This window comes from Mobula birostris, chromosome 2 (assembly GCF_030028105.1).
Source record: "Mobula birostris isolate sMobBir1 chromosome 2, sMobBir1.hap1, whole genome shotgun sequence".
Classification (NCBI taxonomy): domain Eukaryota; kingdom Metazoa; phylum Chordata; class Chondrichthyes; order Myliobatiformes; family Myliobatidae; genus Mobula; species Mobula birostris.
In genome coordinates this window covers 107,805,429-107,832,646 of record NC_092371.1, presented here as the reverse complement: position 1 = coordinate 107,832,646, position 27,218 = coordinate 107,805,429, and the positions used below count along the sequence as shown (strand labels likewise).

The 27,218-nt window shown below is 40.9% G+C and overlaps 1 protein-coding gene across 2 annotated transcripts in view; it reads left to right on the top strand.

Moving 5' to 3' along the window:
* Window positions 1-27,218, top strand: part of LOC140189352 (prolyl endopeptidase-like) — a 179,758-nt gene that overhangs the window by 86,071 nt on the left and 66,469 nt on the right. For both annotated transcript variants that reach the window (XM_072246100.1, XM_072246107.1), the window contains exons 10-11: window positions 3,525-3,628; window positions 18,861-18,997. In XM_072246100.1, coding sequence (XP_072102201.1) covers window positions 3,525-3,628; window positions 18,861-18,997 — 241 coding nt within the window. The remainder of the gene's footprint in view (window positions 1-3,524; window positions 3,629-18,860; window positions 18,998-27,218) is intronic.

Here is a 27,218-nt window from a genome sequence, read left to right as displayed (position 1 = left end):
AGGATTTGGGGGCCCGCACCAAACTTGTTCAACCGTCTGAGGTGAAAGAGACACTGTTGTGCCTTTTTCACAGCTGCTATGTACAGACCATGTGAGATCCTTGGTGATGTTTATGCCAAGGAACTTAATGTTGTTCACCCTCTCAACCCCAGATCCATTGATGTCAATAGGGGCTAGATCTGTTTGCATTCCTCCTGTAGTCCACAACCAGCTCCTTTGTTTTTGCGACATTGAGGGAGAGGTTGTTTTCTTGACACCACTGTGTCAGGGTGATGACTGCTTCTGTGTAGGCTGCCTCATTATTATTTGAGATAAGGCCAATCAGCTTAGTGTCGTCAGCAAATTAGCAGATTGGAGCTGTGGGTGGTGACACAGTATTGGTAAGAACAGAGAGTAAAGGAGGGGGCTTAGTACACGCCCTGAGGAGCACCTGTGTTGAGGGTCAGAGGTGAGGGAGCCCACTCTTACCACCTGCCAGGAAGTCCAGGATCCAGCTACACAAGGCAGGGTGAAGGCGGAGGTCTCTGAGCTTTGTGTTGAGCCTGGAGGGAATTATGGTGTTGAGTGCTGAACTGTAGTCCAAGAATGGCATTCTCACATAGGCATCCCTCTTCTCCAGATTTGTAAGGGGCGTGTGTAGAGCTGTGGCTATTGTGTCGTCTGTCGATTGGTGATGTCTTTAGGTAATTTGTAGGGGGTCCAATGTAGGTGGTAGCATGCTGCAGGTGTAGTCCTTGACCAGCCATACAATATATTTGCTTATTATTGAGTTGAGTGCAACAGGATACCAGTTGTTCAGACATGTTACCTTGGTCTTTTTAGGTACAGGAACAATGGTGGATCTTTTGAAGCAGGAGGGCAGTCTACACTGGGAGAGGGAGAGATTAAAAATGTCTGTAAATACATCTGCCAGTTGTGCCGTACACATCCTGAGTACTCGCCCTGGGACGCCATCCAGTCCTGCAGCCTTGCGACTGTTTAACCAAGTACAGCTCCAGTAGCACTCAAAAAAAACCAGGAGAGACTGATCAGATTTGAGTTCAGCATCCGTCAGCCTAAACCAGCGGTTCCCAACCTAGGGTCCACAGATCCCTCGGTTAATGGTAGGAGTCCATGGCATAAAAAAGGTTGGGAACCCCTGGTCTTTAATATTCATTCCTTCTACCACCACACAGCTGTAGCTACAATGTGTATTATCTTTACAGTGCATTGTAATTTCTCAATAGCCCTGTTTTAGCATCACTTCTCATCCCTTGATCACTACAACCTTGATGAATATGTGTAATAAGTACACTGGAACTGAATCTAACTTAGAAATAACTTCCCATCCTTTGATCCTTGTTGAGTTGAAGTCCTAAAACTCTGTGTAATAGCATTGTGCAAGTACTTGTAGCAGAAGGACTGGTATAGTTAAAGGTAGTGGCTTGGCTTAACTTGGCCTCTGCAAATGAGAAAATCAGTAAACTGCACTGGCATTGCCAGCAAAGCTCTCACCATAAAGATTACAATGTAAAATAACAGTTGGACTTTTTAATTAGCATGTAGGCTTTTGCTAAGACAAACATTGAACAAATGTATTTTGGAAAAATTATTATTTTACAATGAGCATTTTTATTACATTTTACTAAAATGGTTATTGCAGTTATTGTATTTATCCCTCTCTTCAAGACACGTTACTGCTTCCTGCACAGTGTGGTTCTCTACTTAATTCTTACATTTTCTTCGGTGATGATAGATGTTACTACTCTGTAAAAGAGTAAATGAATAGTTTAAATACTGTAATAGAACGTATGACATGTAAATTACAGCAGTAAACTGTGACATTTGGTTTTAATTGCTATATCGATCCGTTGCACTACAAAGTGGTCGTTTACTGATTGCAGTATCACAGCTGTTTGGTATAAAATGCAAATTGTGTGCTTGGACGTCAGCTATTTTAGAACATATATTAATTAATGTTAATGAAGGGAACAAGTTTGCTGATGATACAAAGCTAACGAGGAAATCAGGCTGCAAGGAAGGTGCGCAGGTTCCACAATATGATGTAGAGAGGGAAAGCAAGATGGCAGCTGGATTATTATGGCTGTAAGGATGCCTGCTTTAGTAAAAAGAACTGAAAAACAGAATACTTTTGAAATAGAGATTAAATATTCAAGTTTACTTGCAACAGAGATTTACTGTAGTGATTTCTAGGAGGAGAGGACTGTTCATGAGGAAAGGTCCAGTGGAATGAACCAACCTGTTTTCTCTGAAATTCGTAAGAACAATAGTGGATCTTATTGAAGCATTAGATTCTGAATGAGCCTGACAAAATGGGTGAGGTGGATGGTCCAAAACTTTGTATAACTTCAGTATAAGTGATAAAGCATTTGGAATTGAGGTCTGGAGTTTCATTATTCAGAGGGTTGTGAACCTTTGAAAATCTATTCACAAAAGGCTGAGTGGAGAAAAGTGCATCTGGGAATCATGCAGGAAAGGAACTAAGGCAGATCAGCTTTGATATTGTTGAATGATGGAGCAGGCTCCAAATCACTTTCTCAGCTTTAATGTATATCATTTCAGCGTTTTTTTTTTTTTTGGTGATTTGCACACATAACAGTGCATTCCAAAAGTGTTGATTGACCACCGTAAATTGCTGCTGATGTGTAGGTGAGTGGTAAAAGCTGGGGAGGCGCGAGTTGATAGAAATATAGGGAAAATAAAATTGTTCCTCCCCAGTCTGTCCCAATTGCCTGTGCAGTTGCCTTTGTACTGTGAATCTGTAACTGCATCCACTTCCTCTGGCAGTTCCTTCCATGTATCTAGCTCTCATTTTGTGGAAATATACTTCTCAAGTCCCCTTTAGATTGTTCCCTTCTTTCCTTAAACCTAAGCCCTTCAGGTTTAGATTTGCCTAGCCTGGGATAACAACTGTGGCCATCCACTTTATCCATGCCCCTCCTATTTTATAAATAAGTTTACACCACAGCCTCATTCACTCCAGGAAAAAAGCCCCAACCTATATATTCTACCTTATATCGCAAACTCTCCAATCCCAGCAGCATCTTTATGGTTTAATACTTGATGGTCAGTGTGGGCAGGTTTCCTTTCTGTAAATCCCTATGACTTTATCCTCAATCTAGAAATGTGCCTTTTGTAGAGAATTCTCTTCTGAGCATTGCTAATATTCCAATTTATACGTTTTGATTTCATGCCTTATTGACCTCTAATATAAAGCATAAAATTAGAGGAACAAAGATTTCCATGTCTTTCTGTCTTCTGGTTTTGTGGATGTCTGTGAAGAGCAAGAATTTCAGGTTGTGTATTGTATATATTCTGTGATATTAAATGGAACTATTGAATTATCAAAATAGTTATCAGTTCTAATTACAGAGTGGCCTGCATTAATTCTTAATTCGTGTAGGCAAGTTTTCAGCATTGATGCAAATTGCTGGTAGACTGCTTCTGTAAGATTCTAAAGTACAAAAAAAATCTTATTTTAAATCCTTTGTCATCTGAAGCTGATATTGGAAAATCTGTTCCAGGTATCATTTATCACTGTGATCTCACTAAAGATAACTTGGAACCAAGAATTTTCAGAGAAGTGACAGTGAAGGGATTTAATCCGTCTGATTACCAGACTGTTCAGGTAAGTAGTATTTTCATATTTTTCAGTAATTATTTTAACATGTTTCTCTTAATGTCATCATGGATGCACACCGACCCTGTGTGTGGGAGTTTCTGTCTGTGTCCCCACTCAATTGATGAGTATACTCAGAAAAAAAGATCAATGAATATTTACGCAGTCAGAGAATCCAAGAAAAATTGCTTAGTTGTGGGAAATTAATGTTGAGGTAAGAGAAGCCAAATTGTTGCCTCATTTCTTATATTCATACATTAAAAGCCATCACTTGCTGTACTTATTTGTTCAATTAGTTTGTGTATTGGCTCTAAACCAATAATTGATTTATTCCTCCTAAATTCTGTACTTCTATTATTTTTCTTCCAAAGTGCACGATTTTGCATTTTCTCTCGCATTCGGTCTGCTTTGTCCTTGTCTATTTATTTAACTTATCAATTAATGCTGAAGCCTCTCTTCAATCTCCTTTTGATCCATACTAGCAGTTTATTAAACTATTAATACATTTGGATGTAAACACAGTAGCCTCTTAGTGGATTGTGGCCGCAGCATCAATCCCTGCAATACTAAGTCTCCCAACCTGTATTTTTTTTTTGTTGATTAACCAGTCCTCAATCATACCAATATGAACTCCCATTGCTGTGTAAAGTAGCTTTATTTAATACTCTATAACCCATCTGATGGTCTTAAGGTACACCATATTCATTAGTTTTCTCTTAAATCCTTCCCGAATTAAAACATTATAAATATAATTTCCCACGTATGTCAACGCTACCTAGTTGTATCATTTTACATGTGCCACAATTCTGCTGGATGAGAGCCTTTGCATCCATTAAGGTAAACTAATTTTCACTGTGAGTGAAATAGATGCAGGTCCAGTTGATATTTAGTGTTATTCATATCATGACTGTGTAGGTGGAAGAAGCTGACTTGTTTAGATTTGCTTGAAGTTAGGTAGCAGCACAGTAATCAGCAGGATTGTCCGAATCTTTGCCTGGAAGTCTTTCTGACAGCTGATTATGCTGCTAAGCCATTATTCCTCCTGTTGCTGCCTGACTCCTCTCTCTCTGTAACATGCATATTGACACTCCTTTGCTTTTCAAATTGGAAGATTTCAATAAACAGTAGTTTACCTTTCTGCAAAAAGTAGCATAAAAGAAAGTATGTGAATGAATGTGTGTAAAGACCAAGGTGTAGTCTATTATGTACACCAAGATCATGCAGATGCTGGAAATCCAGAGGAGAACACACAAAATGATGGAGGAATTCAGCAGGTCAGACAGCATCTATGGAAATGAATAAACAGTTGACATTTTAGGGTGAGACCCTTCATCAGGACTGGAAAGGAAGGGGAAAGATGCCAAAATAGTGTGGTGGGGGGGGGGGGAGGAGGACAAACTAGAAGATGATAGGTGAAGCCAGATGGGTGGTATGGGGAGATGAAATATGAAGTTGGGAAGTCATAGCTGGAAAAAGCAAAGGGTTGGAGAAGAAAGAACCTGATGGGAGAGGAGAGTGAATCATGGGAGAAAGGAAAAGAGGAGGGGTCCCAGGAGGAAGTGATAGCCAGGTGAAGAGGAGAGGTAAGACCTCAGAGTGGGAAATGAAGAAATGGGAGGGGAAAATTACCAGAAGTTGGAAAAACTGATGTTCATTCAGATTGGAGGCTGCATGGACAGTTTATTATGTGCAGTGTGTGAGGAAAAGACTAAAAATTAAGAATAAAAAGAGACCTCTTCAGAGACATTGCATCTGTACTCTCAGTGCACAAGTTTATACCTGTTGCTCGAAATTCAGAGATAACATGCTGACTACACTCAAGAACATGCTCTCTTGAGAAGGCCAGACATCCACTGAAGAGCAAATGATTAAAGGCTTTCATGAGGTATCATTCACTTGCTGCTATGTTGTAGATGAGCTTAGGTACTAAATCCTTACCCAGAAAAATGGGAGTGGCATGTTTCAACGGGCCCAACTCTGACACAAACACTTTGACCTCCTCCATTTATAAAATCAGCTCGTTTTCATTGATACTTCCTAACCAGTACTGAGCATAATACTAAAAAAGCCATGATAAACTGCACTAGCAGTAACTGGAGTCCTCCGTACTGTGACTAAGTCTTCAGATGTCAAAGCTCCTGGAAGTCACTTGTCAGAATCATTTCAAGATGCTTACATCAGTGTCACCAGTCTTCCATCCACCTTTCTCACAAGGAGGAAGAACCTTGTGAGAATGCTACATTTGTTATTAAGTTATTACATTCAGAGGCTTGGACCTTGACCACATGTGTTCCGGTTTCATTATGGTAATTTAGGATTATAAACTGGAGCAAGTAAAAGTAGTCATTTGCAAAAGTGGTTTTGAATTTAATGGGTTAGAAAAGGATTGGGTTGGGGAGGACAGAGATGCATCTCAACCAAAGGAGGTGTGAGGTGCTCCTTTCCTCCACCAGCCTGCAGGTCACCCTTGGGCAAGGTTAGCACCATCTGCTTAGTACCCCCTGCCCCCCTCCCAACCATCCGATCAGGGTCACATGAAGCCATGGGAGCATGTGGTGGTGCATATCGTATGAGCGGCTGGTGCATATAAGGTGTGATCACAATTCTGTCTCCTTTGTCATAGCATTGGAGAGCGATAGGAACAGACAAGTTAGGAAAGTGTTTAATTGGAGTAAGGGGAAATATGAGGCTATCAGGTAGGAACTTGGAAGATTGGGAACAGATGTTCTCTGAAATGTACAGCAGAAATGTGGCAAATGTTCAGGGGATATTTGCGTGGCGTTTTGCATAGGTACGTTCCAATGAGATGGAAGGATGGTAGGGTACCCGGACCGTTGTGTACAGAGGCTGTTGTAATTCTAGTCAAGAAGAAAAGAAGAGCTTACAAAAGGTTCAAAAAAGCTAGGTAATGATAGAGATCTAGAAGATTATAAGGTTAGCAGGAAGCAGTTTAAGAATGAAATTAGAGCCAAAGGGGGCCATGAGAAGGCCTTGGCAGGCAGGATTAAGGAAAACCCCAAGGCATTCTACAAGTTTGTGAAGAGCAAGAAGATAGGACATGAGAGAATAGGACCAATCAAGTGTGACAATGGAACCGGACGAGATAGCAGAGCTACTTAATAAATACTTTGCTTCAGTATTCACTACGGAAAAGGATCTTGGTGATTGTAGGGATCACTTACAGTGGACTGAAAAGCTTGAGCATATAGACATTAAGAAAGAGAATGTGCTGGACCTTTTGGAAAGCATCAAGTTGGATAAGTCACTGGGACCAGACGAGATGTTCCCCAGGCTACTGTAGGAGGTGAGGGAAGAGATTGCTGAGCCTCTGGCCATCAGCTTTGCATCATCAATGGGGACAGAAGAGGTTCCGGAGGATTGGAGGTTTGCGGATGTTGTTCCCTTATTCAAGAAAGGAAGTAGAGATAGCCCATGAAATTATAGACCAGTGAGTCTTACTTCAGTGGTTGGTAAGTTGATGGAGAAGATCCTGAGAGGCAGGATTTATGAACATTTGGAGAGGCATAATATGATTAGGAATAATCAGCATGGCTTTGTCAAAGGCAGGTCATGCCTTACAAGCCTGATTGAATTTTTTGAGGATGTGACTAAACACATTGATGAATGTAGCGCAGTAGATGTAGTGTATATAGATTTCAACGAGGCATTTGATAAGGTACGTCATGCCAGGCTTATCGAGAAAGTCAGGAGGCATGGGATCCAAGGGGACATTGCTTTGTGGATCCAGAATTGGATTGCCCACAGAAGGCAAAGAGTGGTTATAGATGGATCATACTCTGCATAGAGGCCGGTGACCAGTGGTGTGCCTCAGGGATCTGTTCTGGGAACCCTGCTCTTCATGATTTTTATAAATGACCTAGATGAGGAAGTGGAGGGGTGGGTTAGTAAATTTGCTGATGACACAAAGGTTGGATGTGTTGTAAGTAGTGTGGAGGGCTGTCAGAGGTTACAACGGGACATTGATAGGATGCGAAACTGGGCTGAGGAGTGGTAGATGGAGTTCAACCCAGATAAGTGTGAGGTGGTTCATTTTGGTAGGTCAAATATGATGGCAGAATATAGTATTAATGGTAAGACTCTTGGCAGTGTGCAGGATCAGTGGGATCTTGTGGTCCGAGTCCATAGGACACTCAAAGCTGCTGCACAGGTTGACTCTGTGGTTAAGAAGGTATATGGTGCATTGGCCTTCATCAACCGTGAGATTGAGTTTAAGAGCTGAGAGGTAATGTTACAGCTATATAGGACCCTGGTTAGATCCCACTTGGAGTACTGTGCTCAGTTCCGGTCTCCTCACTACAGGAAGGATGTGGTACCTATAGAAAGGGTGCAGAGGGTATTTACAAGGATGTTGCCTGGATTGGGGAGCATGCCTTATGAGAATATGTTGAGTGAACTCAGCTTTTTCTTCTTGGAGCGACGGAGGATGAGAGGTGACCTGATAGAGCTGCTTAAGATGATGAGAGGCATTGATCGTGTGGATAGTCAAAGGCTTTTTCCCAGGACTGAAATAGCTATCATGAGAGGGCACAGTTTTAAGGTGCTTGGAAGTAGGTACAGAGGAAATATCAAGGGTAAGCTTTTTAAGCAGAGAGTGGTGAGTGTGTGGAATGGGCTGCCAGTGACGGTGGTGGAGGCAGATACGATAGGGTCTTTTAAAAGACTCCTGGATAGGTACATGGAGCTTAGAAAAATAGAAAGTTATGGGTAACCCTAGGTAATTTCTAAAGTAAGTACATGTTCGGTTGAGCATTGTGGGCCGAAGGGTCTGTATTGTGCTGTAGGTTTTCTATGTTTCTATATCTCAAGTCCTGGTTATCCAACTGCTAACACCAGGCAGACAATCTCTGAAGAGTATTGATAATGGCTGAGGTCACCTGTCTTGTAAAGACATGGCCCAGAAGCGGGCAATGGCAAACCACTTCTGTAGAAAAAATTACTAAGGTAAATCATGGTCATTGACCATAATCGCCCACATCATATGACACAGTAGATAATGATGATAGTGTTAATGAGGAAATGTATGCTATATGTGTCTTTAAATCCACAGCTCTGTGGCTGACTCCTTACTGACCAAAAAGTGGCTAGTAAGCCAAACAATTAAGATGACATTTAGCAAATGGGCAAGAAATGCTGCCGTTGATGGCAGAGTCCATATACTATGAACAATAAAATAAGATTGTAATAATTCCATTCAGAATTAAATTTTAATACCCAGCTATTTTATTTTTAGAACAGCATCAAAATAATTGAAATTGAGATGGGCTAAATATTTTCAATTGTTTTATTGAAAATTTGCAAGATTAGTAAGATTTATGGATAAGGCATTAAGACGATTAGGGAGTGCTGCTCTACCAATTGTTTCCTGGTCTGTCCAGCTAATAACATTCTCTTTGTCTTACAACACTGAAATGGCCTTCAGCCCAACTCACCCTGACCAACGAAGGTGTCTTTGATCTATTCACACTCTACTTTGTTAGCCCTATGTCCCCCTCAATGTTTCTTATCCATATTTCTGTCTAAATGTCTTCAACCATAACCACTTCTGCAGCTTTTTACATATTAAATGAATCAGAATCAGGTTTACTATCGCTGTCATATATTGAGAAATAATGTTTTGTGGCAGTACAAAAAATTACTTCTGGTTACAATAAATATAAGTAAATAAACCAAAAAAAAAAAGGGGGCAGTGAGGTAATGCTTGTGAGTTCATGGACTGTTCAGAAACCTGACTGCAGAGGGAAATAACCTGTTCCTAAATCATTGAGTGTGAGTCTTCAGGCTGCTGTACCTCCTCCCCAATGGTAAGAATGAGAATAGGGCATGGATAGTGAGGAACCTTAATGATGGATGCTGCATTCGATGGTGAGGTGGCTTATGGTCATGATGCGTGGAACTGCCTGAATCCACTCTGCAGCCTCTTTCAATGGTGCTCCAACCACCAGCTGCATGAAAAACATAAAACTATAAGATAGAGGAGCAGAATTGGACCACTTGGCCCATCGAGTTTGTTCTACCATTTCATCATGGCTGCTCCAATTTTCCCCTCAGCCCCAATCTCCTGCCTTCTCCTCGTATCCCTTCATGCCCTGACCCATCGAGAATCTGTCCACCTCTTCCTTAAATGTACATAAAGACTTGGCCTGCACAGTTGACTGTGGCTGAGAATTCCACAGATTCACCACTCTCTGGCTAAAGAAATTCCTCCTCATCTCTGTTCTAAAATGATGCCCTTCTATTCTGAGGCTGTGTCCTCTGGTCTTAGACTCTCCCACCACAGGAAACATCATCTCCACATTCAGTACTCCAAGTGAGACCTCACCAGTGCTATATACAGTTTCAACATTACATCCTTCATTTTATATTCTAGTCCTCTTGAAGTGAACAATAACATTGCATGTGCCTTCATCACCACAGACTCAATCTGCAAATTAACCTTTAGGGGAATCCTGCACAAAGGCTCCCAAATTGTTTTGCACCTCAGATCTTTCTATTTTCTCTCCATTTAGAAAATAGTCAACCCTTTCATTTCTTCTACCAAAGTGCATGACCACACATTTCCTGACATTGTATTCCACCTGTCATTTCTTTGCCCATTCTCCTAACCTGTCCAAGTCCTTCTGTAGCCTTTCTACTTCCTGAAAACTACCTGCCCCTCCACCTATCTTCATATTATTTACAAACTTGGCAACAAAGCCATCAACTCCATCATCAAAATCATTGACATATTGCATCTGATTGCAACTCACTGGCTACATCAGCTTCTGTGTGGATACTGTAATACCATGCAGGACAGTTCACTGCTTCCCTAATAACAAACCATGGGTCACCAGTGATCTAAAGGCTCTTCTCAACCACAAAAAGAGAGCCTTTAGATCAGGAGACAGGGAGGAATTGAAACATGCAGAGGGAGCTCAAGGAGAAGATCAAGCTGGCTAAACAGGAAGACAGGCGAGAGTTGGAGAACAAGCTTGGGCAGAGTAGCACACGGGAGGTGTGGAGAGGCATGAAGAACATCACTGGCTTTAATCAGCCTAGTTGTAGCGGCTCGGAATGCAGCCATGAATGGGCTAATGAGGTAAACCAATTCTTGGATGTGTTGGACAATTGCCCTCCTGTTCACACGCCCCTCAGCACACCAGTCTTGGTGCTGAGGCACCCAATGTTCCCACAGCACTAATGCCTCCCCTCCTTCCTCCTCTCACCTTCAGTTCATGTGGATGAACCACCACTGTCTACATCCCCTCTTTGCCCTGCAGCTATCATCCACACCTCCACATACCAACTGCTATCCTCCCGATCTTCACCTCCCCCAGTCCCCATCTTCCACCAACTCCCCAGTGATTATGGGCTCACCTTCACTACTGAGCAGCTAAGAAGGGCCTTGGGACGGCAAAGCATTGGGACTGGATGGTGTGAACCCCAAGGTCCTGAAAAAGTGTTCTGAGCAGGTGTGTGGAGTTCTCCAGCGCATTGTCAATCTGAGTCTCAGCCTGGAAAGGGTCCCGACTATGAGGAAAACATCATGTGTGGTCAAGAAGGGCCATCTGAAAGTCTTGAACAACGACCGTCCAGTGGCCTTGACCTCACACATCATGAAGACCTTAGAGTGGCTAGTCCTGGCTCACCCCCAGCGTCTGGTCAGATCAGCCCTTGGTCCCCTGCAGTTTGCCTACCAGGAGCACATTGGAGTCTATGATGTTGCCATCTACCTGCTGAACAGAGCCTACTCCCATTTGGATAATCAGGGCAGCACTGTGAGGATCTTGTTTTTTGATTTCTCCAGTGCCTTCAATACCAAACAGCCTTCATTCCTGGGGGAAAAGCTTTGTTCAATACAGGTTGTCATTTCCATTGTGTCCTGGATAACGGACTACCTGACTGGCAGACCACAGCTTGTGTGGCTTCAGAACTGTGTCAGACATGACCATAAGCAGAACTGGGGCCCCACAAGGGACTGTATTGGCTCCCTTCCTGTTTACCTTGTATACGGCGGACTTTGGACACAACAATAAATCAGGTCATCTGCAGAAATTCTCTGATGACTTAGCAATAGTTGAGTGTATAAAGGGAGGATGTGAGGATGAATACAGGGCCTCAGTGGAAGACTTTGTCAAATGGTGCAAGCTGAATCATCTGCAGCTCAACATCAGTAAGACAAAGGAGGTGGTGATGGACTTTAGGAAGACTAAGCCCACACTGTTTCCTGTTACTATTGACGGTGAGGATGTAGATGTGCTGAGGACCTACAAATACCTGGGGTGCACCTGGATTACAAGCTCTAGTGGAGCACCAACACAGAGGCTGTCTACAAGAAGGGCCAGAATTGCCTCTACTTCTTCAGGAGACAGATCCTTTGGAGTGTGCCAGACTCTCCTTCACATGTTCTACAAATCTGTTGTCACCAATACAATTTTTTATGCGATGGTGTGCTGGGGTGATGGTATCAACACAAGTGATGTCAACAGGCTCAATAAACTGATTAGAAAGGCTGGCTCTGTAACATGAGTCAAACTGGACACACTGGAGGTCATGGTAGGACAAATAACCCTATGGGAAATCCTGGCAATTCTGGACAATGTTTCTCACCTTCTGCATGCCACCTTGACTGAACAGAGAAACACTTTTAGTAATAGACTAAAACAACTGCTGCTCCAAAGAGCGCTAAATGAGCTCATTCTTGCCCTCAGCCATTGGGCTATATAGTGGGTCAACCTGTAGCTGGGGAAGTGATAACCTCCCTCCTGTTAGATTGTTGGTGGTCACTTATTTTTTTTAATGTTTGCTTCTCTTCTAATATTTGTATATCTGTGCACTTGTGCTGCTACTTTAACACTGTAATTTCCTTTGGGATCAATAAAATATCTATCTATATAACATAAGAAGAATCAGTCTCAACACAGATGCCTGTGGAACACCACTAGTCACTGGCAGCCAGCCAGAAAAGGCTCCCTTTATTCCCACTCTTTGCTTCTTGCCAATCAGCTACTGCTTTATCCATGCTAGAATCTTTTCTGTAATATCATGGAGCTCGTAGCTTGTTAAGCAGCCTCATGTGTGGCACCTTGTCAAAGGCCTCCTGAAAATCCAAGTACACAGCATCAACTTTGTTATCGTGCTTTTTATTTCTTCAAAGAATTAAAACAGGTTTGTCAGGCAAGATTTTCCCTTGAGGAAGCCATGCTGACTGTGACCTATTTTATCATGTGCCTCCACGTTCCCTGAGACCTCATCCTTAATAAGCAGCTTCAATATCATCTCAAAATTCGTGATGAATTTAGTCATATTATGATCACTTGCCCCGAAGGGTTCTTTTACCTTCAGCTCTCTAATCTATGCTGTTTCATTGCACAACACCCAGTCTAGAATAGCTGATCACCTAGTGGGCTCTACCACGAGCTGCTCTAAAAAACCATCATGTCGGCACTCTAGAAATCCCCCTCGTGGAATCCAGCACCAACCTGATTTTCCCAATCTACTTGCGTATTGAAGTCCCCTGTAACTATGGTATTTTCTATCTCCCATTGTAATTTGTAGAGCACATCCGTACTACTGTTTCCAGATCTATATACAATTCCCATCAGTGTCCTTTTACCCTTGCAGTTCCTTAGCTCTATCCACAATGATTCAACACCTTCTGACCCTAGGTCACCTCATTCTAATGGTTTAATTTCATTTTTCACCAACAGAGCAATGCCACCCCCTGCCTTCCTACCTGTCCTTTCAATACAATGTGTATCCTTGGACATAAGCTCCCAGCTGTAATCTTCTCTCAGCCATGATGCAATGATGCCTACATTGTATCTGCCAATTTGCAACTGTGCTGCAAGTTCATCTATCTTATTCGATATACTGCATGCATTCAGTCGTGCGTTCACCCTTTTCAATCTTGTCCGCCTTTTACATTACAACTCATCCTGTTAACTGCAATTTTCTCCTATCAACAGCCTCTACTCACTACACATTGTCTCTGTAAACCAACTACCTCATCTTCAGCACTATTATCTGCCTTTCCTATGATACTTTTTGCATTGAAATATAGGCAGCTTAGGACACTAGTCACACCATGCTCAACTTTTCGATTCCTAACTTTGTCAGAGGTTTCACTAACATCTGCCTCCATGAACTCTTCACTAACTGTTCTGACACTCTGATTCTTATCTCCCTGCGACTCTAGTTTATACCCCAATGTGCAGCATCAACAAACCTTCCTGCTGGGTTATTAGACCCACTTGGGTTCTTTTTAAGTCTATGACTTCTAGTTTTAGATTCCCGTGTACTGGGTAAAGTACTTATAGCTTCTCACCTTCATCCATTTCTTTTGTTAGCATGCCTTTTTTTAAATCTGTTTTAGCCTTTGCATAATTGTCCAAATAAACTACAAGCAAACTTCAAAACAATGAAGATACATTAATCTTCAAAATACAGATGGTAGCCTCTGCAATGATGCAGTTAGTTACCAATATTAATGTGTCTTGAATTGTATGTCAGCAGAACTAGCTAAGGATGGAGAGCTTTCTTTCCCTTTGTGAAAATAGTTGGACTTTTACAATTATCTGCAACTTTTTAATTACCTATTACTTAAATGGATATTTTATCTATTTTAACATAAATTTCCCAGGTATCATGGTGTGATTGAATTTGTGCTTATTGTTCATCCATTTCTCTTGGATTGTTAGTCTGATTACTAAACCTGTGCTAAAATAGCTTAGTTTATTACTGACCGTACTTGCCCCTGTTAAAATCTTGTCAGGATATAAATACCATAATGTGAAAGTACTTGAAATGGAAATAGGCCGGATGGCTTTGATATTAATATTAATTCGTTCAATGGACTTCCAGAAAGTGTATGTACAGTTGCAAAGAAAAAATTGTGAACCCTTTGCAATTACCTGGTTTCCTGCATTAATTACTCATAAAATGTGGTTTATTTCAATACAAGGAGTATTGCTGGAAAAGCGGTTGAGCTTAAGAGCATGGATTATGACATTGTAGCCATTGGTGAGACTTAGTTGTAGGGGGAGGTGCAGGACGGGCAGCTTCCACTAGCTGCAGGACTTCTGCCAAGTCTTGTTATTTTAGATACAGCAGGAGGGATTAAGGGGGAAAGTGTGGCATTGCTTAGCAGGGAAAATGTCGTGGCAGTACTCAGACTTGAGAGCATATCTACTGAGGCTGTATAAAAAATAGAACAGGAGTAGGCCCTTCAGCCCTCAGTGTCGTGCCATACTGAATAAATTAATAGTCAAATAACTAACTAAACTAATCCCTTATGTCTATACCATATCCATACCCTTCCATTGTGGAGGTCTTTTAAACACCTTCCACATGTTGTGGACGTGCCCAAAAACAGTTGATCCCAATTAACTCTCCCTAGTTCCTGCCTAATGGTCTCGTAATTAGATTTGCTTCTATTTAATACTCTCCTGCAAGGTCCATACTTATCCTTATCTATAGCTATCTTAAACCTTGAGTTGTCATTGCTGTTTCGTAACGGCTCATCCACTGAAAGATCGATCACCTGGCCAGGGCCAGGCTCATTACCCAATTCCAGGTCCAGTACAGCCCCTCCTTTTGTTGGACTATCAACACATTCATTTAAGAAGCCCTCCTTCTTAATTCCCTAACAAATTCTGCCCCATCTAAACCTTCATCTAAACCTTGTACACCAAGAAGATTCCAGTTTATATTAGGGAAGTTAAAGTCCCCCATAACACAGCCCTATTGGTTTTACAATTTTCCTCAAACCGGCTGCACATCTGTTCCTTAATGTCCTGGTGACTATTGGTGGGGGCAATCTGTAGTACAATTCCATCAGAGTGATTGCACCCTTCCTATTTTTGAGTTCTATCCATTAAGACTCAGTGGACAAGTCTTCCATTATGTTCCCTCTTAATCTCTGATTAATCATGCAACCCCCTCTACCTCCCTCGCTATCTTTTCTAAAACATCAAAATCTCTGGGATATTAAGCACCCATTCCTGTCCCCTTCTCAGTCAAGTCTCTGTAAAGGCCACAATATCATGTTTCCATGTACTGATCCATGTTCAAAGTTTTTAAAGAAAAGAAAATCTGCAGACGCTGGAAACCCAAGCAACACCCACAAAATGCTGGAAGAACTCAGCAGGCCAGGTAGCATCTATGGAAAGAGTATTGTAAATGATTCAGGCCGAAACTCTTTGGCAGGACTCAAAGTTCATCACCTTTACCCAAAATGTTCCTTGTATTAAAATACACATACTTAAAAGTATCTGTCCAATCGTATCTAGTTTTTTGCTCCTGCCTGTTTTGACTGGTCCTGACATTTACCTTCCTGTCCATCCCTCCACTTTCTGACCTGATGCTCTGATCCCCATCTCCCACCCCCGCCAAACTGAATTAAACCCTTCCGAATAGCACTTGTAAACCTCCTGGCTGGATTATTGGTTCCCCTCCAGTTTAGCTGCAACCTGTCCCTCTTGTACAGATCATCTCTGTTGCAGAATTTGTTCCAATGATCGAAAAATCTGAAACCCTGCGCCCTGCACCAGTTCCTCAGCCACTCATTCATCTGTACTGTCATCCTATTCCTGCCCTGTCTAGCACATGGCACTGGCAGTAATCCAGAGATTACTACCTTGGAGGTCTTGCTCGTCAGCCTCTTCCCTAACTCCCTATACCTCTTCCCCATTTCTACCTATGTCATTGGTGCCAATGTGCACCGTAATCTCTTGCTGCTCACTCTCTCCCTTGAGAATTTTCTGCAGCCGCTCTAAAATATCTTGGACCCTGGCACCTGGGAGGCAACTCTTCATCCCAGCATCTCTTTTCCGGCCATAAAATTTCCACTCCAACCCCCTATTAAGCTTCCTATCACTATCACTCTGACTTTACCCTTCACTGCTGAGTCTCAGAGTTGGCCACAGTGCCATTAGTCTGGCTGCTGATATGCCTTGGTAGATCATCCACCCCCCCCCCCCCCCCCCAGCAATATCCAAAGGAGTAAACTTGTTGCTGAGGGGAATGGCCGCAGGGGAACCCTGCACTGACTGCTTACTCCCCTTACTTCTCCTATTGGTCACCAACCTACTATCTGAACCCTACATTCTGGATGTGACCACCTCAGTAAAAGTTTCATCTGAGGTTTTCAGCATCCCGGATGGTCTGAGTAAATCCAGCTCCTGCTCCAATTCCTTGACCTTGTCAATCAGGAGCTGAAGTTGAGTGGACTTCCTGCAGATGTAATCATCAGTGCAACTGCTAGGTACCCCAAAGTCCCACATGTTACCGAAGGAGCATTCAACCACTGTAACCATCCTGCCTGCACTGAACTAAGTTCAAAGTAAATTTATTATTAAGGTACATGTACATCACCATATACAACCCTGAGATTCATTTTCTTGTGGGCACAGTCAATAAATTCATAATAGAATATCATCCATAACAGAATCAGTGAAAGCCCACACTAACTTGGGCATTTGACCAGTGTGCAAAAGATGACAAACTGTGCAAATACAAAAAGAAAAAAAAAATAGTAAAGTAAGCAATAAATATCAAGAATGAGGTGAAGAGTCCTTGAAAGTGAGTTGTGTTTAGTGGGAACAGTTTTGTGATGGGATGAGTGAAGTTGAATGAAGTTATCCCCTTTGGTTCAAGCACCTGAGAGTTGAGTGGTAATAACTGTTCCTCAACATGGTGCTGCAGGTCCTAAGGCTCCTGTACCACCTTCCTGATGGCAGCAGTAAGAAGAGAGCATGTCCTGGATGGCGGGAGGCCTTGATGATGGATACTGTTTTCCTGCTATAGCAGTCCTTGTAAATGTGCTCAATGGTGGGGAGAACTTTACTCGTGATGGACTGGGCAATATATGCTTTTCCGTACAAGGGCATTAGTGTTTCCATACCAGACTGTGATGCAACCAGTCAATGTACTCTCCACCACGCATCTATAGAAGTTTCTCAAAGTTTTGGGTAACATGCTGAATCTTTCCAAAATTCAAAGAAGGTAGAGGTGCTACCATGCTTTCTGCATAATTGTACTTGGGTGTTGGACTCAGGACAGATCCTCTAAAATTATATCAATCATTTCAATTGTTTTCATCTTTTTTTTTCTTTTGTGGGGATGCCAACCACAAAAGTGATAAAGGGTCTTCAAACTGAAATAGTAACTCCACTTCTCTTCCCCCACTTGAGGCCTGCCCTGCTGAATATTTCCAATATTTTCTGTTTTTATTTTAGAGTTCCAGATGTACTGTTTTTATGACTTTTACTAGCTTAACAAGATTTTTTCACCTCTTTCCCCGTTCTGATGAAGGTCTTTGATCTGGAACAATAATTTTGTTTGCTCTCAATAGATGTGGTCTGACCTGAATAATTTTATCACTTATTGTTGATACACACTGTCAGTTTGTGCTAGTGGATACATTTAAAATTCTACCTGGAATAATAATTGCGGTATCCAGAACAGTGACCTACAGATGAATCCACTGATGCAGTGTGTATTTCTTGATCGGCTTTGTTTGGTTATATTCAGAAAGGTGCCAGAAAAAGGTCAGTAACATCATGGAGGATCCCACCCATTATGCTCATTAACCATTTGTCTCACTCTAATAAGGGAGGAGGCTACACAGCATTCACACCAGGACCACCAGGCTTAAAAACAGTTACTTTCCCCAAGCAGTAAAACTGATCAACACCTCCACCCACTAACTCCACCACTACTTTATTATTTCTCGTCAGTCATCTTACGTACAGCCTAGCATCGATTTATGGACATGCAGTCAATCTATATATATGCAGTATGCTACTTTATGTATTTATATTTATTGTATGTTTTTGGTATGTTCTTTATCTTTTGTGGGGTTTTTGTGCTGCATTAGATTCAGAGTAACAATTGTTTCATTCTCCTTACACTTGTGTACAGAAAAGTACATTAGATAATCTTGAATACTTAGACATTTGAAGAGACCTGTTCTTGAGGTTGAATCTTGTTGTGCAGACCTTTAATGAATGCTGTAAGATTTAATAGGTTCAGTCATTTGAGATAATAAAAAAAATGAATGTTAATGTAACTTTTATGTGGTCTTTCAATTATTATAATAACAGCAAGTATGATCTACAAAGAAAGAAAATAGTACCTCCAATAATTCAGAGACATTATAAAAGTGTGCTGTCTACTTTTGAGATTGAGCATTTTAATTATAATCAAAATTCAAAACTTACAATGCCATTTTGTTTCTATGCAGATCTTCTATCCAAGCAAAGATGGGACTCTAATACCCATGTTTATTGTCCACAAAAAACAGATAAAACTTGATAAATCTCACCCTGCTTTTCTTTATGGATACGGAGGCTTCAATATATCACTTACACCAAGTTATAGGTATGTAATGAATCTGTTTCTGGGTACAAGCGGGTCTCCTGTGCTTTAATCATTGAGTCAAGGAAACTGGCTCAGTATGGGTTTGAGGGCTGTGCAGGAAGCTGCTCCTTCTAGTCTGATGGTACTATAATTGAGATGCATGAAATTTTGCACTACTATCGAGAGAAAATCCGTGGAAATCAGTAGGTGAAGAGGAGTAGGCTTTCATGTAAATCTCTCAATGAAGCCATTAAATGATAATACACTTACAGTTTATTACTTTATTGTGAATTGTATTTGATTTTTCTTTTTCTGTGTTATGAAATCATTTTAGTAAATTTGAATTAGAGGTAAAAATTAATGTACCAAGTTTTATTTTTGTATGTACTTTGACCAAATACATGTTAGTCTGGTTGTTGACTTATTCTTTGTTTTTACAGGATATTTGTAATTTTGCATTAACTTTGTTTTTCTAATTTTTATCTATTAGTTCATTTCAAATCTGAAGATTCATTTTGAATCAGCCATCTTGGATACAAAGATGCATCTTGTCTGTTGTCAATTACAAAACCTTAAAAATTCTTCATCAGGGGTTTTGACCCAAACTGTCACCGTTTATTCTCCAAAAATGCTGCCTGACTTGAGTTCCTCCAGCATTTTGTGCATTGTTCGGATTTTCCAATGTCTGCAGAATCACTCACGTTTATAAATCTGGCAGTTTGGGGATAATATCAAAAAGTCATTCTTCACACAAAATTGTGATTAAAAAGTGGAACACTTCCCAAAAAAATTCTGAGGCAAAGCTAAATGAAAATTTCAAAACTGAGCTAATAAGATTTATGGAATAAGAGCAGATAAATTTGAAGAGCATGTCAGACGTTTTCTAATTGATACAACTGAGGGACTGAATAGCCTATTCTTGCTTCTTTATGCCATAGACTTAATGATATAATTATTGACTATGAAATGCCTAATGTAAATATTATAAAATTGTTAAATTTTAGAGCAGTGCAATCCCCTTTAAAACTCAGGGTGTCCTCTTTTGCTACGATAAGGCCACTCTTGAGGTGGAAGAGCGACTCATCATATTCCCTCTAGGTAGCCTCCAATCTGATGGCATAAACATTTTCTCCTTCCAGTAAAAAGATAATTCCTTCCCCCTTCCCTCTTCTGTTTTTTGGCACAGCTTTGTGGGCCGAAGGGCCTGTATTGTGCTGTAGGTTTTCTATGTTTCTTCTATTCCCAACCTGCTTATCACCTGCCTATGATTCCCCGTCTTCTTCCCTTTCTCCCATGGTCCACTCTCCTCTCCTATGATATTCCTTCTTTTCCAACCCTTTACTTTTTTCACTCACCTGGCTTCACTATCTTCTAGTTAGTCCTCCTTCCCCTCCCCCTCAGATGTTTATTTTGTCATCTTCCCCCTTCCTTTCCAGTCCTGAAGAAGGGTCTTGGCCTGAGTTGACTGTTTATTAATTTCCATTGATCCTGCCTGATCTGAGTTCCTCCAGCTTTTTGTGTGTGTTGCCCTTTAAAACCTATTTATTTGTAATATCATTCCCCTCATGTTTTAAAAATGTTTTCAGTTTTTCATTTTCTTCCAGGTTACTCCCTCTGAGCCTCTTTGTTTTATGTTTATTGTTTGTATTTTGATCCCATTAAATCCATTCTTTTTATCTTGTTGTCCCAAGTTCCATTTTCTCACTGCTGCATAAGGTTGTAAAGAGTGCAGAGGACTATTTACCTTCAATTTCCAATATAGCTAGTATTGAAAGTGCACTGCTAAATAAACATGTATTTTGGGGTGCCTGTTGCTTCAGTCATTTAAAAAGCTTTTATGTAAATATCCATGTCTAAGTGACCGTCACACACTATAGGTACTGTGCACTATTTCTAAAAATGATTACTTCTGAAGTAATGCACAGAAGATGCTTGCATCGATCCAGGATGGTCTGGCTCATCACCAAACTATAATACTATTCTAATGTCAACACATTTTTATTGTGTTTCAGCATGCAAGTTGAAAGCAATTGCCTATATTACCGTGATATTTAATTTTAATTACAGTAGAACTTAAACTTATCTATTATATATTAACAAACATTTATTATTAGTAGTCTTTGATCAATTTGAAAATTCCTTGAATATTGAACATGTCTTATTTGCAGTTCATTAAGTAATCATTATTGCCTGTTTAATACCAGATGTGCTCTAGTTTTCATTTCTTAATTTTTGATTTATCAGTTTTCCTCTGTTAGCTTGTTCATTCATTATGTGCCATGTCGCATGATGTGGGCGTTCATGGTCTTTCCGCGATCATGATTGTTTTTAGCAAATTTTTCCACAGAAGTGGTTTGTCACTGCCTTCTCTCTGTGCAGTGTCTTTACAAGACGGGTGACCCCAGCTATTATCGATACTCTTCAGAGATTGTCTGCCTGACGTCAGTGGCCACATAACTAGGACTTGTGATATGTACCAGCTACTCATACGACCAAACCAGCGCCTGCTCCCATGGCTTCATGTGACCCTGGTTCGGGGAGTGGTGGTCAGGGGCTAAGCTGGTGTTACACCTTGCCCAAGGATGACCTGCACAATGACAGAGGGAAGGAGTACCTTGCACCTCCTTTGGTAGATGTATCTCTACCCCACCACCCTCTGTTAGCAGACGCATATATTCAAGCTGCTTGGTATCATTTTGTAAACCCTGGTATACACCTTTAAATAACTTGTTGAACAGTTCTTTTGGAGATCTTGGATCTAACCACTGGCTAGAAGTTATCAACTTGCACAATTGCAATTGTTTTTAATTTTGCTACTACATTTGTGTTTCAGAATATCAGCAATCCAGATTTAATCCTCAAAGCTCTTAATGAATTAACACATTATTCATACTTTTTATGTGAGGAAGTAATGTTGGTACACCAAGCAAGATCCTATACTCGTAATAGTCTCCATTGCAAATGTAATTAGTTGATTTTAGAAATAGTCCAAGGGGTCTTACAGATGTTTTATTTCTAATCGGTATATCCAAAAATCCCTTTCTTGGTTCCATAGTTGAAAGAGGAAAGCATTATGGGTAGACAAGTGACAAAAATGTCAAAATTTACATCTTGTCCCAAAGGAACTGAACTTGATTGCTACAATGTGCTGTATGTTAAATCAGCATAGCAAAAAAGGAAGAGAGGTTATATTTTGCCCTTGAGTTTTTTGATTGGCTGACTTGCATACAGTTTAATTTGTTATGAAAGACAATGTCCCTGCTAGCTTGTTTTTAGAAGAAAAGTATTCTATGGAGAATAGCATCTTTTTATAATTCAGCATGTGACGAAGCAAACTATCGCAGAAACAAACATATAATGCTAAATAAAGTAACGATAAATTGGTGAAATCTGCTTTTGTTCCAGTATTTAAGGTTTATAATCAGTCATGTTTAAATGTAATCAGAATCTATCAAGAAAGTATAGGTTGACCTTGAATAATAATCCGATCTGAAATTTTTCTACAAAACTTCCTTTTTCAGATCAGGTGTAAAATATATTTTTGAAGAGCTGTATATTGTTCTGAATGTGAAAGTAATCATTTATTTTGTTCTTAACCCCATATTTCATTTTGTATTCTCAATATAATTAACTGGATTAATTATTTTACAAAATTAATTATAGCAGTTACTTGGAAACAAACCAAAATCACACAAAGGCTGAGTACGGGGGGTTGAAAATGTATGATGCTCTTCCAAAATAACAAACTTCCAAATCAAAAAAGTACATTCGATCCTTTATTACGAAACCAGCGTCAATGAACAATCTTATGGCGATTTAAACTTATGAAACTAAAATTAGTGAAATTAACATTCCAATTAGTGTAACAAAGCGTTTCAGCTAAATTAGTGTAATTAAACGTAACTAGCGGTCAAGATAAATATATCACCCCCCCAGCCCACTCCCTGGTTCTAACTAGACTAAACTTGCCTAAAGACGAAGCATGAATACGTATCTTTTCTCATTTGCTTCTACCACATGACAAATTACCCATAATAACCATTCAACACAGAATTCAATACTGACAGACAGAAAATAGATACATGGCTCCTACATCTCAGCCCCTATTTATTACACTATGATAATTACAACTGCATACTACTAAAATAGGGGACACAAAATCTTCAGGGAAAAACATCTTAACATCTATATAAATGTCCCCTCTCTTCTTTCTTCTTCCACTCAAGACATGTAACAGTCATCTTGGCCAGAGGTTACCAGGATTTAGCCCAGTACAGAGTGATTTTTACCAACACCCTGTCAAGTCAAAGTCATGAATCTTCTAAACCTGTAGCTTTTCAACACTCTGCCTCCTGTAGAAGACAGGTCTTGGTTATAGGCCTATCCAGACAGCTGATCTTGGTCTTGATGCCCACCTGTCGCACAAATCCTCTTCTGTCTGGAAAGACTTGAGTCACTTTTCACATAATCAGTGAGTTTCGAGGTGCTGTGTTGTCAACTATAAGCACAGCCTCTCCTGGGAGGAAATTGTGTTTTATACCTGACCATTCTTGATATTTCTGTAGCTGCAGTAAATACTCCTTGACCCAAAGTTTCCAAAACAAGTTTGACATAGTATATTAGACCTACTTCCATCTTCAATGAGCATACATGTCTTCATTTTGGAACTCTTCTGGGTGTAAGGATGGTGAGAACTAACAGATGGTCAGGTGTTGGTGCTTCCAACTCATTGCTTTAGTATTTGGATGACCATTGATAATAATCTCTGCTTCACAAAGGACTGTGTGAAAACCTTCTTTGTCAAGATCCTGTACCTTCATGGTGGCATTGAGGACCCTTTGCACACACCTGATCAATTTCTCCCATGTTCCTCCAGAATGTGAACCTCCCAGGGAGTTAAAAATCCACTTAATTCCTTTCTGAAGAAGGACATCACTGATCCATGAATGATTCCACTTCTCAGTGGCTACTGGCAACTCGCGCCTAGCTCCAACAAAGTTTGTCGCATTATCAGAGTGCAGTTTAGGAACTTGTCTTAGTTTTGCTATAAAGTGTCAAAGTGCATTAGATTATGAGAACACTCAGCCCTTGTTTATTGTCATTTAGAAATGCATGCATACATTGAGAAATGATACAATGTTCCTCCATTAACAAAGGAATTTGTGTCCAAAGAAGATGCCACTTCAAAGTGAACAGCTCATATAGCTAGACAGGTAAATATGACCCCTTCACTGTACTCCTTCTGCTCATCACCACAATAGGTCTAAAGTAGTCCACTCCTATGCATCTCTTTCATTGGCAAAACCCAGTTTCCATTTCAATCTTTATAAACTCTTCCACCAGGAGGCAACCTCAGTCAATGTGATCTTTAGCCTTCTCAATCTCTCTCTCTCTAAAGAATACTCTTGTTCTTCATCCAAGTCCAACTGAGCAAGAGTGATATTCACTTCTTTCCTCTTCCGACTAAGAAACGAGCAGGTTCTTAAATCTAAAAATCCAGGCCACTGTCTTCCTCAAACAGGTCCAAGATGACAAGTGATGGATTGTACATGTTACCATGTCCACCTCCTGCTCAATCTGCATGGCATTCATTGTAACACTCCTCTTGCCTTCTGGATCATCTAGCAGAAGTTCTCCAGAATAATCAGGATTTATAGGCCATTCCCTTTCAGGCTGAAGAAGATACTGAGACCCTGACGACCATGTCTCATTCTCCAGGAATGCTTTCACCTTCAACCCTCTGGGTGCCACATTTGTCAGTTTGCTTGAAATTTTTGCATACCTCCATCGAGATGCTTATGAGACCTTAAGAATTTCTCGAACTCTTTTTGCAACAAAGGTTCGGAACCTGGAAGTTCTGTTCTTGCTATATTCCAGCACAGAAGTGCTATCAGTCCAAAGCACTGAGTCATGAAGCTACATGTGCAACTCCTTACTCCACAATTTGTCCAAAAGCATTGTTATCATAGCAGTGATGAGCTCCATATGGGGGATGGAAACCTACTTCAATGGAGCTAACCTAGATTTTCTCATGATAAAAGCACTGTGCACCTGAGAGTGTGTTGTGCAACAATAGGCAGGTCACTGCTCCATAGCCGTTTTGGCTTGTGTCTGTAAAGTGGTATAACTGTGCAACAATAACTTCCCCAAAATCCAGGGATTTCAAACATCTAACAACCTTGAAGTTTTCCAACTGGCAGACTTTTTCCAGCCAGCTTGCCCACTCATGAGCAACTGATGTTGGTGTAGTGTTATCCCAGCCAAGCCTTTTTTTGCATAGATCTTGTAGGATCATCTTAACGGATAGCAACATTGGACTCAAGATTCCTTAAAGGTCATGGAAGGGGGATCTCCCTTCTGGTAAGTGGTCTGTCTTGGACCATGATCTTAAAACTTGAAAGTATCAGACTGACTAGACCAGTACTGTCTCCACCAACGGAATATCTTAATCTAAATCCTTCATGTACTTGGCTCTTTGCTCTTCTGGTAACACAGCTTGCACACTGTGCCTGGTGCTTATCCATTTTGTGAGTCAACAACTGCCTTTAGCACAAATGGATACAAGATCATGATAGACACTGCTTCTTTCTCAGGGGACTCTGACACAAGGCAGTCAGCAACATAGAAGCAATGCAAATCTTTATCGACCATCTCGCAGGTGAACTGTTCTTCATTGTCTTCTGTGTGTTTCCTAAGAGTGAAATTGGCACAGCTTGGTCATTAAGTTGCTCCAAGTTCTAAAGTCCACCATTCCTTTACTGAGGTCACCATGAGGCAACCAGAGAAACCTCAACAGCATCTTCCGCTGGTACTTTAACATGATGAAACATTGATTCAGTATCTGCCATGATCACCACTGGTTCTTTTCTGAATCTGGTTATAGCTTCAATCAGTGAGCTAGTAATGATCTGGTCTCTGTAAATGCTGAGCATTAAGTGCTATTCCCTTAAAAGTCACTGTACAGTCAAACGTAACATGAAGTTCCCTTTTCTGGCGTGATAAACACCATGATGTGAAATATACCAGACTTTCCCATCACTATGTTCCAAGTCCTCTGCTGGCCCTCTTTCAGCACATCCTTTGGAGATGACATCTTTCATGAAAACTGTGTGGTCAGTGTGAAGTGACAAATCCTTCTTAAACCTCTTCCTCAGATTTAGAGCACATTCTGTTACTTGGCATGTTCACCTCCTTCTTTCTCAAAGGTAAACCAATCTGGTAGTAGCCATTCACCAGCTTTGCAGAATTTGTAACCAGCTCGATGACTCCTGGTCTTCTCTTGACACACCAGGTTGTTCATCCTGACTGCATTGAGGGAAGCTGCTTTGGACTGCCGCTGCCAAAGTTCATCCAAGTTTAAACTGAGATCCTGTTAACTATCAGCTCTGGCTATGCACCATTTCTCCCAACGCCATAGTCTCCTTTCAGTGGTCTATTCACAGTCCAACCTATCATTGTTCTAATTGCATACGGTCCGTCATTAATACTGTGAATTATTTGCAACGGCTCCAATGCTTTAGGCACGTTTATCCCAATCGGCAGCTCAATTTCTGAATCAATCTGTGGCAAATAGATGTTTCAGGTGAGACCATCCCTGGAGATCCCTCTGACATGGAATGTTCCCTCTGTGGACAGGCGTACCTTCCTGTGTATAGGTGTTTGGTAGTTCACAACCATCTAAGCCAGCAGCCTCTTCAATCCTGAAACAGAGTAGCTACTAACAATCTTCTCTTGGCCCATGGTACGTAAGAGATTGTATGTCCTTTTTCCTGTGAGTTTGAGCATGTTCATAAGGCCCACTGTGCAGAACACTGCTGTACTTCCTTGATCCAGGAAACCATAAGTAACCACTGTCTTGTTACCCTTCTTAGACTTCACTTGTACTGGAATTATGGGAAGTTTACAGTCATGATCACCAGCCCCTGTAAGGCGATAGATCCCACTCACTCATGCCTGATTCTTTTACAGCTTGTTTTGATTCTGCACCCTTTTCATTAGAGTGAAAATGAAGTACGCAGGGATGCTTGCCACTGCATACCTTGCATGAAAGACACTTCCTGTAATGCTTGCTAACGTGTCCTGTACACAAACAACAAAGCAGGCACCATTTTCTTTTAGGAAGGCAATTTTCTCACTATGAGCCCCTTTTTCCAGCTGAGTGCATGAGTCCAGTGTATGTTCATCCTCGCAGAACAGACAAACACTTTTGACTGACAGGACCATTTCCCTTGGGTCCAGGTTC